General features: G+C 31.2%; 2 protein-coding genes across 2 annotated transcripts; both read right to left on the minus strand.

Moving 5' to 3' along the window:
- Positions 1-3153: 3153 nt before the first annotated feature.
- Positions 3154-4575, minus strand: LOC108475098 (uncharacterized). The gene has a single exon (XM_017777095.1). It carries the CDS (start codon positions 4573-4575, stop codon positions 3154-3156), a length of 1422 nt encoding a protein of 473 aa, XP_017632584.1.
- A 5370-nt stretch (positions 4576-9945) lies between these two features.
- LOC108475099 (uncharacterized) lies at positions 9946-11415 on the minus strand. The gene has a single exon (XM_017777096.2). The coding sequence runs from the start codon at positions 11413-11415 to the stop codon at positions 9946-9948; it is 1470 nt and encodes a 489-aa protein (XP_017632585.2).
- Between the last annotated feature and the right edge of the window lie 5662 nt (positions 11416-17077).

Below are 17077 nucleotides of genomic sequence, written 5' to 3' on the forward strand. Positions count from 1 at the left end.
TTTGATTTTTGAAATAAACAGGGAGTCGCCACCGATCCTTTTTCCTAGGTGTGATCGGACACCTATTAGATCTCTTATTAAAACAAATAAAAGGCTGAGTTTTGGTCTACGTTAAAATCCAGAGAAAAATTAGGGTTCGGGAGTCGGTTACGCGCGAGGAAGGTATTAGCACCCTCGCGACGCCCAAAATTGGTATCTTATAAACATGTGTTGTCTTGATTTTCAAAAATACGAGTTCAATATAAGATTTAATCGTGATCCGTTTGAAAAGACAAGAATTTTCAATCTTTTTGATTTTTTTTTAGAAGGATATACCGTTTTAACACGAGCCGATTGATGTTTACCCAACATAGCGATGAAATTGACGACTTGGTGTTAAACCGATATGTTGCCTTATGCATTGAAATTAATCGGAAAACAGGAATAAGATTTTCGAAATAATGCAAAGCAAATTGATATGAAATAGAAATAAATAAAAGTGCCAGGTATATATTAAAACAAATAATAAATATGATACTAATATTAAAAACAATAATCATGCATGCGATATTAAACGTAAATAATGATAATATTAAACATGAAATAAAAACAACGAATATATATACATAATAATAATATTAAAAGTGTGTACATAGAATATATATAGTAATAGAGTCATAAATATACTATATATATAGTAATAGAGTCATAAATATACTATACATAGTATTTGACATATATATATATAGAATAGGAAAAAGACTAACTAATATAGTAAAAAGCATATACATATATGATATTAAAATGTATATAAAAGAAAATATGCGTGTAAATATATGTACATAAGACCGTATAAAAGTATATAATTATGATACTAAAGTATATATATATACATATTAGAATATTTATTAAAACTAAAACTAATACTAATAATAGCAAAACTAATAAAATAATATAGTACAAAAATATGTAACTAAAAACACTATAATATGAGTACGTACATATAATATAATATTAAAATATACATAATATATACATATAAAAACATGTATTAAGATTAATAATAATAAAGATGATATAAAGATATGTACATGAAATAATAAAAAACATATAACTAATAAAAAATAAATAAGGGAAATATACGATATAAAACATATGCGATATATATATACATTAGAAGTGATAAATAAAAATATTTATGCGATAAAAATACGTACGTATATATAAATAACATTAGAAATACTCCATATATAATATTTAAAATATACATACATAATACAAAAACATAATAGCGTAGTATTAAAATATAAACACAATATATACATTTTGAAACTAATAATAATAAAAACTATTGATAATACTTCACAAATACATACATATTAAAAATATACATAATAATATATATAAATATAATATTAAAAGTACGTAACATATAAATATATATATATATATATATATATATACATAGTACAATACATAATATGGGCACATTAGAAGTAATAATAATAATAATAATAATAATAATAATAATAATAATAATAATAATAATAATAATAATAATAATAATAATAATAAATTAAAGTAGAGTAACAAAAAAAGGTAAAAAAAAGGATGAAATTGAATTAAAAATTAAATTTTGGGGCCAATTTGAAATAAAAACTAAAGAAAAGGACGAAATTATAACATGCGCGTAACTTGGAGGGTTCAAAAGCGCAATAAATCTGCGCCTCTAAAACGTACCGTTTTGAACTGGACTGAATTGAAAACCGTGCAAAATTTCAGGGCCAAATTAGAAGTAACGCAAGACTTAATTGCAAAACGTTTAAAAAGCAGAGGGGTTAAACGCGCAAATAACCCCTCCCTTAAAAAACTCGCGGATCCTGTTCGGAGCGGGTCGGGTCAACCTGACCGGGGTCCAAAACGGTGCCGTTTTTGGCTTAATTTGGGCACCAAAACGGTGCCATTTTGGTAGGCTATAAATAGCCTAAAATCCTGAAAAAAAATCACTTTAAGAGGGGAAAGGAAAAAAAAAAGGAGAGGGGGAGCATGGGGCGATTTCCGGTGGGGGAAGCCGGCCACCGTTCGGTCACCGAAGGCTCGCCGGCGCCGGCGCCGACCACCGTGCACGGTGGCCGGAGAAGGTAAAAAGTTGCCTCTTTTTCTTTATTTTTACTTTTTATTTAGTTTTTATATGTTTTAATATATATACAAGTAAAAAAAAGGCTTAAAATCGAACTTAAAATAGAAAAAAAAAAAAAATCACCTTAGGGTTTTTTAAGCTTTTAATCCTTCGATCTTGGTGTTTTTGTTTGCCTGGATGCTATTTCTATATTTAAACGCTGATTGAATCACTATGTTGACTCTGAAATTGAATGTTTTACTTCTTATTTTTGTGTTTTTTCTTACTGCCGAATGAAAGGAAAAAAAAGAACCCTTTTTACATTTTGTTTCATGGCTTTTATAGCCTGTTTTCACTGTCTATTTTTTCTAAATTTGCTGTTTGCGTGCTTCCTTTCATCTTGCAGGGGATGGGCACGGTGGAGCAGGTGGCCAGTGCTGGTGTCAGAAGGCAGGTGGGGGTAGGTTCGGCACAAGTGGGAATAGGGGTTAGGGTTGTTGGGTGTTTTTCTGATTTGGGTCTTGGGTTGTTTTGGGCTTAGGGTTAGGTATTGGGCTGGTAATATTGGGTTAGTGGGTTAGTGGGTATTAGTTTGTTTGTAATGGGTAGTAATTTGTTGGGTTTGGGTTGGCAAAATTGGCATGTACAGTCGAGTGATAAGAAGATTTAATTTAAAAACTCAAATTTTAAGTTGATTGAGTTTTAATTCGGTTGACATCGATATTGTTGTCAGTGTAAGAGGACTTAAGTTCGAGTGTATTGAAACGTCTTTATCCTCTTATTTAAGAGTTAGGTAAAAGACTATAAATAATTTTAAGTATTATATATATAAAACCAAAAACTCAAATCTCAAACAAACTTACATAAATACTTGACATAATAATGCCAATTTATTTTATTATTAAATTTTTTCCATAATAAAGAGTACATGACATAGTTACTAATAAGAAAACAGAGAGTGCTTCGACAAAAGGAAACACAAATTTATTCAGCTTAATTGAACAAGTCTTCAAGCTCCTCGCTTGTTATTTTCATGGCCTTACTAGGAATAGCGTTCAAGAGGTGAGTGGTTCTTCTTTGGTATCATATTGGACGTTGTAGTAATTAGAACCGACGTAAGTGTTTCCTACGATATCAGTTTTGACGACGGTCCCATTGAAAAGAGTGTCTTTTTGAGTGAACATGAAGTTAACATCACACTTGCCTCTGGTCATCAATAGATACACTGTCACCTTAGTCATCGGGGGCACATGAACTTGATGGTTAACTTCCATGACGGTCGTCGTTGTCTTGGTCTCTCCCCATTGAATCCCGGTTTCAACATTAGTAGATACCTCAACACTCCCTTCCGCGATCAGCGGGATGCCGAATTCGAAACTAGCTTTAGCTTCAAGACCTAGTGAAAAATGAGAATTCCAAGTACTAGTGGTGGTGTCTGTATAGGTAAGTTTCACGTCCATTGTGTTGGATTGTTTAGTATGGTTGCTAGCTGAATTTTTGGCCACAATTTGGACCTTTTCATCATACACCCTAGCGTTCTCGGTATCGTATCGGAGATTTTCGATCTTTCTCGACAACACAGGCTCCACCACATTTAGGTAAGCCTCTTTGGTAACAGAAGGGATGCGTGCACTGAGACAGCTCGTCCTCCCTTCACTTGTGAAACGCTTACAGAACATGTTGTTGCCTAAACTGAGAAGAGCTATTGTCTTACCATCAACTTTAAAGGGATGAAACAACGTGTCCTTATCGTTACCTTTAGTATCATCAGAATCAACCCAAATCCAATCCGGTTTACGCTTCCAATATTTATCGGAACAAACCGGTTTGATCCTAATGTCGCCATTGGGAGTATAGAAAACCTCCATTGCCACAGCCGCCTCACCAATATCCTCTCCTAAAAACTGTAAATACGGGTGACCATCGATCTCGGCAAGGCGCAAGAACATGTCATTGTTTCCTTTGAACGCAATGTACCGAGGTAGAATCACCAACGTGTCCCAATCGATAACTTTGAATACATCGTTGCCATTAGCATCGATCTTCGTGCTGGTCGCCAACACCCCGGCAGTAATATCCGAGGAATAGGTTTGGCGTAGGCGTAAATAGCAGCCTGATTGAACATGCATGAACCGGTAAGTTTTATTCACCGAGTCTTCTTCCAGTGGCTGGAACAAGGTGCACCATTCTCTGGACTGGTCCTCTTCTTTCTTCTCGGCTGTTGCAGTGATCCAATACCGCTCATCTGCTTTACCAGAGATGGAACCCTCTTCAGTTCGTTCTAAGTATTTCATGTTAATACAGTTCCTTATGTGAACCAGTCCACCTTTAGCTGACTCCACTTCGAATTTTGCATTTGGGCCCGTAACCATTGATTCTGAGAATTCGGCATAGCCTTCATAGGGATCGTCTTGTTTGAAGGCAAGGCACGCGTTGGCATTGATGGATTTGATCACGATGAACCTTGGCAATGACATTTTCTTACGTGTTTTTAAGGCTATGCTTTTGGTTTATTAAAATCTCATGAGCTTAGCCTATTTATACACAAGAACTTACTCTTCTAAGCTGTTTTTCTTGAAATTTGTGCCAGAAAATTAGAGCCATTAGAAAAAAAAATCTTTTTGCTTTTTAAATATTTTAAGGGTAAATTATCTTAATGTCATTAAATTATTAGTAAGTTTATTTTTTGGTTACTCAACTTTAAAAGTTAAAAATAATTATTGAACTATTTAAAAGTTTTTATTTAATCACTGGTCTATTAGGGTTTTTTTTTTCAAAAAAATTCAGTTAGCGAGTTTCTAGCAACGATTTGACGATTAATACAATGGATTTGACGATTAATACAACAGATTAGTGTCCATCGACGAGTAGAAGAATATATTCATATTCTAGTGTTCTAATGATCAGTCTAGGAGATTAAAGGAAAAAGCTGTTTGAATTTTGGTTCGTAATTTGTAACATTCAACGTCGTTTCATGACAAAAAAACTATAAAAGAGAAGGGGAAGAAGAAATTTTGATTGATACATGCAATGTGAATAAAGAAGGCCACGCAACAATGATTTTAATAGTCAAGTGACTTAAATTAAAACTTTTAAATAACTCAATGACCATTTTATAATGTTTTAAAATTAAGTGACCAAAATATAAAATTATTAACAATTTTGTAACATTAATTTCCCACACTTTAATTGCCTATACGGATGGAAAGTTGGATAAACTCACTGAAAGTATATAATGGTGCCAATGAACCCAACATTTACCCTATACCTAGGCTGGGTTTAGACAGACGGTGTATTTATTTGCTGTTATTGTAAAAATAGCGATAGCGGTGAGATTATATATTATAGTAATCTTGTAATGTGAGACAAAAAGTAAGTTAAACGCACCGCATCGCATTGTACCGTCCATCCAAACTCATACTTACATTACTTGTTAATAATGTGTGGTAGTGATTTGCTTTTATCATAAATATATATAATGTGTGTTATTTTATAAAATATAATAAAAATAGTGTATTAAATAAAAAATCAAAATAATAATTTGATAATTGTTCGGACCACAAGAGAGGAAAACAACAAACGTAAATTTGATAATCTTCCATGAAGATCACGATAGCCATATTGGTCTAGGCATGGGTGCATGTATGGGATTTGATTGTGAAAGTGACAAGAGATTGGGGACTTATCTATGGATGGGCTGAATTTGTATCTGCATCTGCATGTAATATGTGCATTTTTTTCCCGAGAATCCACAACATAATTGAAGCAAAATTTTACTCCATTCGAGAATTTTTTTGAGCGGATGGAATTGAGTTATTTGGTTTTTAAATAAATTTGAATAAGTAATTTAATTGTTCTAGTTTAAATTGAGTTAAATTTTTAATTTATATAATAAAAAATTAATTATTAAATTGGTGTAAAACCTCTTCAAATCTTTTGTTAATTTCAAAACGAGCAAGTCTGCCTTAAAAAAATAGAAAAACTTCAAAAATTCAAAAAAATAATATGTACAATTTTCTAAAAATCTATCAAATATTCATAATGATAAATTCGAGTCCTTAAACAAGTAAATTACTAAATCAAGTTTGTCATACTAAAGCCTATTATTTGTTTTTGAAAGAAATTTTTAAATATATATTTTTCAAATTTATGCTTAATTTGGCCATATTGTCAACAATGTTTTAATTTGATTTTTTTAAATTTTAAAAATAATTCAACTCGAACAAATATATTTGAACTCAACTCAACTTAAATTTTATTTCACCCAACTCTATTTAAAAAATTTAATTTTAAATAATAAAATAACACTCACCTACTCAATTAATTCAAAATTTTTAACTCGATTTCACTCAATTCCACATATATAAAAATGAATACATTCATTACAAAGGCTGTCACAAATTAATAAAAATGTACCAACAATTAATCAAATTATCTTAAAATCGACAGGAGGAAATAAATGGAGAGTTTTAGTGTTATTTATAATATAAAGTATCGATATAATGTTTCTGTATAAAGGTAAAAGTATCATAAAAGTTCTTATATTAAGAGTTAGATTGCATTTTACCTCATTTATTAAAAAAAATAACAAATTAGTTCTTGTACGTTAGATGAAAGAGTAAATTGGGTTCTTTCTGTTAAAAATTTCATCCATTTTTACTATTGAAAACTAGCGTGATTAAAAAATAATTAGATAGTTACATATGGTGTGCGACGTTTGACGTATAAGACTAATTTTTAATAGTAAAAATAGATAGAATTTTTAATCGAAAGACTAATTTACTCTTTGATATAACATACAGAGACTAATATAACTATTTTTGAATAAATAAGACAAAATACAACCCAACTTTTAAGTAGTTTATATTATTTACAAAAAGTACATCCCACAGTACTAGACTCAAAGTGACCAAAAAGCCACCGAAATGAGGATAGTGTGAGTTTCGAGATAATCCGATTTGACGTGTTTCGCAAAGTGACAATCTACAAAGAAAATGAAAAATAAACAAGGTAAGCATATAATATGCTTAGTAAGTTCCATTGGAAACTTAAGCATACCTTGATCAATAAGGCATACATAATTATTCTAATTGGAAACCAATTTAACTTTCCTTGGCACATTAAGATATATCTCTACATACAATATCACCACAAATCGAATTCGTTAGTTATGTTTTTTAATCGTAAATACTATCAACATTTAAAACAAAATTATATAGGAACCTATATGTCAAGTATCATCAATACCCTTTCATTTTCAATTCATTATTTAAATTCCTTTTCCAATTAATTGAATATCGCCTGATGGAACTATAGTAGAACAGACTCGGATACATGAGAATATAATGCTCACCCAAGCTGACAATATTTCAGGGTTACTCATACAAGTTGGCATTATAACCAGATTGCTCACACAAGCTGATATTATGTTAAGGTTACCCATCCGGACTAAACCTACAATACATATAATTCGAGAATCTGCAACAAATGTTAGATCTCATGATAACATGTAAAATCCCTAATTAATTGTATATATAAACCTAATGGCATGCCATACGTATCCTAACATTTTACTAAATTCACTCGGGCATCATTTCCGCATAAATGACATTATCAACGACAATCTCATTTACACCTTATTTTGTTTACATATAACCAATATTAATATGAATTTACAATTCAGTCCATTTCGAGTCATTAGTGCCAAATTCATTAGTTCACTTCAATCTAACACATAAATGAAACAGAATATAATTCAACATGACATAAAATAAAGTAGTAAGTTTCATATGAACTTACCAGATCAAAACACCAAACAAGTTGAACTTCAGGGACTAATCTACAATTTTGACTTTTCCTCAATTATCTCTGATTTGATCCAATTCTTGATCTATACAGTATTCCATTCAATTCATCAATACCAAACATTTATATATTATGCCATGTATGAACCTATATAATCTCATTTTTGAAACCCTAAAAATTTATATTTTATTCAATTTAGTCCCTAAAATCGTAATAACAATATCTTTCAATTTTGAATTTTAATTTTAAAACTGATTCCAGTTACATCCCTTAGGGACCCACTACTTTCTATTCATACCACAATTTTATAACAATTTTAAAAATTATTCGCTTTAGTCCTTATGTTCAAAACTATCAATTAAACTTTACAATCTAATCATTTTTCACAATCTAAGCTTAAAATCTATCAATTTAAAACCTATTTCTTTAAGAATCAACAATGACAACTTTCAAAACTTTAACAGTTTTACAAATTAGTACATGAACTAACTAAATAAAGCTCCCATAACTTTAAAAGCATAAAAATTATAAAAAAAGATTTAATTACAATACCTAATGGTCGAAAATTGATAACCCTTGGAAGCTTTTGTTTTTCTCTTTTGTGGAGGTGGACGGTTTGTAGGTGGAAGATGAAGAGAATTTTCTCTTTCCTTCCACCAAAATTGGTTTTTATAACATGTTTATTTTTAATTTATTTATTTAAATTTAATTAATTAATAACCATTTTAATAATAAACATGTCATCCACATCCACTAACACTTACTCAAAATGGTTTAATTATCATTTTGAACTTTTGACTAATTGAAATTTTGGTCTCTAACCTTTTGGTCAATTAAAAATTTACAATGATTAAATTTTTATGATTTAGTCCTTATACTCTAGTTAGCTATCAATTCGGAAAAATTACTAGACAAAACTTTAATATATTTCTATATTAGTCTTGTACATATTAAGACTTAATTTACGAAAATGATATTTTGAAACCGTCTTTTTGGTGCCATTAAAAATTTGGTTGTTCCAGATTTATTGCTCCATGATTAAAAAATGGGCTTGGACAATTAGAAAATCAGCCAGGCCTCAAGCAAGACTTTTTCGGCTCAGACCTAGCCCAAATTTGACAAAAAAAAATTATGTTGCTGTTTGCTGTTGTTTACTGCTATTATGTTGTTTTTTTTGTTACTATTATGTTGTTTTGCGAATATTTCAGTATTATATTACTACTATTTTGTTGTTGTTATTAGGATATTAAATAACTATTGTTTTATTGTTAATTTTTCTATTCTAGATGTATTTGTTTTTAAGTTACAACTATGTTAGTGTTATTTAAGTATAAAGATTCTTTATCTACATTTTTAATTTGTTGGAAAATATTTATTTTAATATTTTTAGTCTATTTGATTTATTATATTTTTAATTTTTATATAAAAATAATCTAAAAAAATTAATGCGGGTCAAACTTGACTTTAGCATTTTTTATCTGAGCTGGGCTTGAACAAAATTTTAAACTCATTTTCGAGCCAGGTTGGACCTAAGACTAAAAAACGAGCTTGATTTTTTTGCATTAGCCTGACGTGACCCATGATCAACTCTAATTAGGTAGGACCAAAATTGCAAATTAAAAACATCAAAACTTAGCAAAAACATAAAATCCTTTAAGAATTAGAATTAATTATACTAGAAATCCTCCAATTATGATTTTTATTCTAAATTAATCCTCAAACTTCAAAACTCTATAATTATATCCCGAAACTATTGACAATATCCTTCTATTATTGAAACCATTAACTTAATCATTAAATGTAATGTAAAATGTAATATAATGTAATTTGAAGTGAAAATTTTAAAGAATAATAAAGTATTGCTGCATAATTTCTAAAATAAAAACAAGAACTAAAAAAAAAAGGAGCGCGAATGATAGTTTATATTAAAACTTTAAAATGAAAATTTTTACAATATATTAAAATGAAAATTTTTACAATATATTTTTAAAATTTTCATTTTGAAAAAATAAGGTGATGTTCTGATTCCCAGAGGTGGGGGTTCAGAGGTGGGGGTACAAAGGTGGGGGTTCAGAGGTGAGGGGTTCTTCTTTGCTATCATAATGGATGTTGTAATAATTAGTACCGGTGAAAGTGTTACCTAGGACATCAGTTGTAACGAAGGTCCCATTATAAAGAGTGTCTTTTTGAATGAACACGAAGGGAACATCGCACGTGCCATTGGTCATTTTTAGATACACCGTCACCTTAGTCATGGGCGGCACACGAACTTGGTGCGTAACTGTCATGTCGGTGGTCATCGTCTTGGTCTTTCCCCACTCGATTCCTGTTTCGTATTTGGGAGCTATTTCGACAGTACCCCTTTCACCGATGAATGGAACCCCGACTTGGAAGGTGGCTTTGGTTTCAAGACCTAGTGTAAAATGAGCTAGCCAAGTACTGGTATTGGTCTCAGTATAGGAAAGTTTCACATCGAGTGTGTTGGCTTGAGTGGTACGGTTAGTGGCGGAATTCTGGGCCACAACAAGGACCTTTTTGTTATAGACCCGAGCATTTTCTGTGTCGTATCGGAGGTTATAAATTGTCCTTGACAACACAGGCTCTAGAACACATAGGTAGGTTTCTTTAGTAATCGAAGGGATGGTTGCAGCAAGGTCACCGGTCGTTTCCTTGCCTACGATGCCCTTGAAGTTGCAGAACTTTCCGCTGCCGACGTTGCGCAGAGCTATGGTCTTACCGTCGACTTTGAAGGCACGAAAATGAGTGTTCTTATCGTTATCGTTGGCTGTAGCTTCATTAGAATCCACCAAAATACGATTCTGGCCAGTACTCTTCCACCTCCAGAACTTATTGAAAGAAAGCGGCTTGAACCGGATGTCTCCATTCTTCATATAAAAAACCTCCATTGTCACACAGTGATCACCAACATCCTCACACGAGAGTTTTAAAGACCGTGGATCCCCAGCTTCAGTAAGACGAAGGAACATATTATTGTTTCCTTTGAAAGCAACGTACCGAGGCAGAATCACCAACGACTCCCAATCAATAACTTCGAAAGCATTCTGAGAATTATCTGCAACATGATTGTGGTTTGCCAACACGCCACGACGGAGGTCCGATGTAGCCAATGGCCATAAGCATATATAGTTTCCAGATTGAACATGGACAAATCGATATTTTCCATCTAAGGAGTCGATAGGCTTGAACAATGTGCATGACTCCTTGGATCGGTCTTCTTCCGGCTTATCGGCGGTTATAGTAATCCAATACTCCTCATTTGGACTTCCGGTGCTGGAAGGTTTATGAATTCCTTTCAAATATTTGTTTATGGTACAGCTCCTTATGTGCACCAGCCCATTTTTAGCGAACTCCACTTCGAATTTCGCATTTGGGCTCACAACCGTCGTTTCGGTGAACTCGGCGTAGCCCCTGTAGGTGCAATTGCGGGGTCTGTAGCAGAGGTAGTTTTCGGCATCGGGGGCTTTGAGAACGATGAATCTTGGCAATGTCATTTTCACAAACAAAGTATCTCTCTCGATGGCTTTTTTCACTCTTGTGCTTATGCTTTAAACGTCAAGGGCTTTGCTATTTAAAGATAAAAACTTGGTGCTTTTCTTGCCTTAGGGAAGCTTTTTCTGGTTGGATGAGAAGTTTGTTGTCAGGTTGAATAAATTTTAGGGTAATTGCACAAATAGAAGTTGTGCAGTCTCTACTAAAATTTTTATATTAAATAATGATATAAAATGTGACATTAGCTTTTCATTATATTTTTATGGCAATTAATGGTTTAATAATTAAAATGTAATAAATTGATAATATTAGTGATCATATCGTATGTTACATCAACTTGTCGTTAAATCATTAAAAATAGTTAATGACTCAGCTATCAAAATGTAACAAATCGACAATGTTAATGATTATATTGTAACTATTTGATATTCGCAATCAAAATATTACAATCCTAAAAGATACTAAAATATTTTTCATAGAAAAAAATACCAAATTGTAATTAAAATACTTTTCTACTAAAAATAATAATTAGGATTTAAGTATTTTAGTATATGACTAATCAATTTTGAAGTGAAAATATCAAAATTGTTAATTATATTAATTATTGAAAAATTATTTAAAATTCATATATTAATAATTTAAAATATCACGTAGCATTATATTTAAAATTGTAAAATACTTTATGTTAAATTATATTAAATTATTTAAATGTTTGATATTATAATACAATTGGAAACCATGGGAATTTGGAAGAATAAAATAATAAATTTAAACATTGTTGGAAAAAGGAGTCTTAAAAGTGAACTTTTTGATAAAAATGACTACCGCATATCCGCCAATTTTGAATTAATTTCCTATTACTGTTATTGTTATTATATGAGTAGAATATCGAAAGTGGGAGAATCTTTTGCAGAAAAGTCATGCCACGAGCATAGTCTTATTATTATTATTATTTGAAAAATAAAATTATTATTTAGTATTAAAATATGACTTTAATGACACATACTATATTAATATAATAATTACTATAATAATTACGTAATTTATTTATTATGAATAGTTATATAAGTATAACATTTTATACTTGACTCGATTACTAAATTCGAACTATAATATATTGCATTTGTTGTCGAATTAATTACAATTAAAATAGACATAATTTCAATCGATTTTAACATTCAATATGAACATTATAAGTAATCATCATGATAAATAAAGGGACTCCTTAGTCAATGACGTGTTGCTTTTGCTTTTGGATAAAGGTAACTTTCTTAAATTTAATCTTTAAATTTCTTTTGTTCACATTGCTTTTAGAATCTTTTTCCATTCCAGTTTAGATTAATTTGAGGATATAGCACTTATATTGTATCATGTGATCATCTATTTTGTAAAAATATTTAGGTGATAACATGATTCAATTAAAAGTATCATATTTTATATAGATCAAAATTAAAAAAATTGTTAAATTTAAGTACTAATGTAAATTAAAAAATTGATGAACCAAGTTAAGAAAACCTGAGTTCAATGACTAAATGTTGCCTTCTCTCTTTTGCTTTTTTCATTATCATTAGTATTATACTAAATTTTACGTAACGAGATAAAGTTTTGCAAGCCTATTCTATTTTATAATCACTATAGATATATATTTTTTGTATCTTTCATATATGTTTTTCGATCCATGTTAATGATTCGTGGTTGTCCCTACTAATAATTCTATTTTTAAGGTTTTAACTTTTATTCTCTCCTTGAGAGTGCAACGTATTTTACTATTGCATCCAACAATTACTAGTGGGTATAAATTTGTCATAATGGCACAAACAGCCAATATTTGTAAAAATCATATCATATTCGTCAATTAGTTATTGGTAGATACACTTCAAAATGAACGAAATATTTAATATTCAATTTCCTCATGCACTATACCTTGGAAATGTCCATGTTAAAGTCGGTTTGTGACGATAAATCGTGTTAATGTTTTAATTGTTTTGCAAAATGAGAAAATGAGTTAGAGGCATTAAAGTTTGTAATTTGAGGAACCTCCTATGCTAAAATTGGTATTGGTTTAGAGAGAGTGAGATATATAGCAAAGCATGGTTTTAAAAGTTATAGAGTTTAAGGTTTAGAGTACTTAACTTCTAAGGTCATTATGTGGAACTGTCTTATATATTCTCATAGTGTTTCTTTCGAATTTTATGTTTTGGACATTAAGCTTGTTGAGGTTTTGGATGCGACTTTGCAGCTCTTGAAATGGGTTATAAAATTGTGTGGGGAAGGTACAACACTAGATTGGGTCAGAGACATTTCTGAGTTAATGGAATGATTTGAGATGATTCGGGTGATCGGTTGGGTCCATGGAGCTATCCTATATATCCATTGCCAACTCTACCTTAGTTAGTACAAGAATTAGCTGAATAACAGGAGATAATGGATCGTTATAGCATCGAGCCACTTGACATCATTCTTTTTTGGTGTCTAATTATTTCATGTTAAATTATTTAAATGTTTGATATTATAATTCAATTGGAAACCATAGGAATTGGGAAGAATAAAATAATAAATTTATTTTAATAAAAATGACTTTAATATCCTATTATCGTTATTTTTATATGAATAGAATGTCGAAAGTGGGAGAAACTTTTTGCAGAAAAGAAAAACATAATAAAAGTCATGCCACGAGCCTAGTCTTTTTTTTTCTTTAAAAAATAAAATTATTATTTAACATTAAAATATGACTCAAATGACACACCTACTATGTTGGCTGAATTGACTTGATGTGTTGATTTCAAATTTTATTGTGTTCAAAGGATAAAAATAACCTTCAATTAACTATTTATATTTTATTAAAATATTGATAATTTAAGCATTTAATTGAGAATTAATTATAAATGACATAAACTTAATTAAATCTTTATATATAATATAGATATTAAAGGTGTTTTGTTTTTAATTTTATAAGTGAAATTAAAACATTTATTTTAAAATTTTAAAATAATGTTTTACAAAAAATGATAATGTTTAATCTTGTGAAATTAAAACACATACCTCATTAAGTTGGCAAATAATTAATCCAAGTGGAAGTCAAAAACAGGCTCTATCACCTAATTTCTCGGGGCCATAGGGAAGTAAAAAATTCCAAAGTTGAAATTGCTATTGCTTTTGCTTTTGGATAAAAGTCTTTTTTTTTATAATTTGATCATTCATTTCTTTCTTCACATTAGTTTTGAAATTTAGTAAATTTTTCAATTTAGATCTATGTGATGTCGTAGCACTTTAATATTGGGTCATATAATCATTTAAAAATTATATATTTTTGTAAAAAACTTTTTAGGTGATAACATGACGTGACTAAAAGTATTACATTTTTACATAACGAGGTAAAGTTATGTAGGTGTAACACCCTATACCCGACTTGATCACTGAGTCTGAGTTATAGTGTATCGCATTCGTTGCCGAAGCAACTACGATCAAAATAGACACAATTTCAATCCATTTTAACATTCAATATTAACATTATAAGTAAACAACATGATAAATAAACATTTCCGGGTATTATACAAGCTTACGAAAGCTCATAAGTTAATCCGAGATCAAATTGGTATTGAATTCTGAATAATTCAAATTATAGGGTTGATGCCATGACGTGAGATAGCTTCTTGTCACAATGTGACATGCTAGCTTCCCGACGAGGTTTATAGTCGCATTGTAGCTTGGAGTCCAACCCTCGTTGCGACGAGAAATGTTTGACATCATGATGTCACATACTATTTTTGCAATTATAGTTTTTCAAAACCTATAGTTTTAAACACACCAATCACACATTTATGGATCTTAATCGAGCTTCTGAGACCTTAAAAATAATTTAGAAACAATTAGGGACCAATTCGAGTAAATATAGAAAATTTGGGACAAAAGTAAAAATTTCTCAAATAGGGTTACACAGCTGTGTGTCTAGGCAGTGTGACAGAGCTTAGACTGAGTGCCTTCAGACATGGCCGTGTAGCCATCCCACATGCTCATGTACAACCTCTCACACGTCTGTGTGTATGAACCGTATAACTCTCTGATTTAGATTACATGGCTGTGTCGCATGTCGTGTGAGAACTGCACTTATACTGCTTTTCAACATGCCCTGGGCACACACCCGCGTGGCTTGCCCGTGTGCATCACATGGCCATGTGACAGCCCATGTCCTAGGTCGTGTGTACCAAAAAATGACCAATTTCAAGCTTGATTTTCAACTCTATGCATAGGTACCCATACTAATTCATTTAGCATGTTCACAACGAAGTACCCACAAATAAAAGCAACCAAAACATACCAAATTTAATCACCCAATACCCAAACAAGGTGTCATTCTTGAAGTCACAAAGTGTTATCCATTCCAAACCACTATCATATATATTACACCTACAAATCATCATTCACACACCAACCATACAAATTACCATTATTCAATATGATTTTTACCATTTCATAACATCAAGCACAACAAAATATCACACGTGATTAAGAAGCAACTTTAACATGTACATGGCCTTATTACATGTCATATAAGCCAAAATGATCACAAAATCTACCAAAGAGTTCTCGAGATAATATGAGTCTTTAAGATGATCTGATCGCTTGATTATCCACAAAAACGGTATCTACAAGAGATCAAATACACAAGTAAGCTTTATGAAGCTTAATAAGTTCCTTACTATAAATTAAATCTTACTAGAATAACAATTAACTCAAAAAATAAGTTAATGAATAAACTCTCTGCTAAACTCCAACATTTAAATTTCCGTCCACATATCCGAATCACGCCAAACGCTCATAGGAGTAATCCAACCAATAATACGTCTCGGCACTAAGTGCCTAGCATGAAGGCTAATGATAATAGGTGATCTTTTCAACTTATGCAATGAACGAACGCTTTGTACGTTTGGGGAAGGTTGCACAGTCAGTTCGTTGGCTTTCTACGTCAGAGGTTGACGAGTTCAAGAGACAAAATTGATTGGTATTCGTCATTGGGAAGTGATGATCTAGCAGAAGATAGTCCCACAAAAGCAATTATTGGCTAGAGTCAGGTTCCGCCAAATCTTAAGTCTAAATTCTTGGAGCTGGTGGTCGTAGGTGTCCTCTTCCACTATAACTGGCTTACTTTGCTTGAGAAGGGTCACTTAAAAGCCATTGATTGAATCCAGGGCGAATCGAGACAACCGGAGGCTAGAAATCCACCATAAGAAATCTTCTTCTCAACTTTATTTTTACTTTTAATTTTTGAAATTTCAATTTAACTTTTAATTTCATTTTTATTTTATTTCACTCTCAGATCAAAACTTTAAAAATCTATTTTTTTTACTTTTTTTAGGAACGCAAGTTTTCTTGGTTACGATTTTGCCTAGGATTTCGAGAAACAAGCATTCGTGCAATCCGGTCCCTGAGGATTCGACCCTACTTCCTCTTTACTGTTCTTTTTCATTATTTTGCAGGAGATAGGATATATTTGGTGCTCTCAACGACTACATCGGCTAACGACTGCCCCCGTAAACACACCAGATAAACCTAAATAAAACTCGATAGTCCGCAACAAATGCTGGAGATCGATATAATTAGGTAAACATGAATAAACATGAATTATCATCCCATCTCCAGCTAATCCAAATCTACATACACCAC

Source organism: Gossypium arboreum, chromosome 3 (assembly GCF_025698485.1).
Source record: "Gossypium arboreum isolate Shixiya-1 chromosome 3, ASM2569848v2, whole genome shotgun sequence".
In the NCBI taxonomy this organism is placed as follows: domain Eukaryota; kingdom Viridiplantae; phylum Streptophyta; class Magnoliopsida; order Malvales; family Malvaceae; genus Gossypium; species Gossypium arboreum.

What these genes read in the sequence shown, in the direction of transcription:
- LOC108475099 (XM_017777096.2), bottom strand. Translation starts at nt 11,415, where the DNA reads ATGACATTGCCAAGATTCATCGTTCTCAAAGCCCCCGATGCCGAAAAC.
- LOC108475098 (XM_017777095.1), bottom strand. Translation starts at nt 4,575, where the DNA reads ATGTCATTGCCAAGGTTCATCGTGATCAAATCCATCAATGCCAACGCG.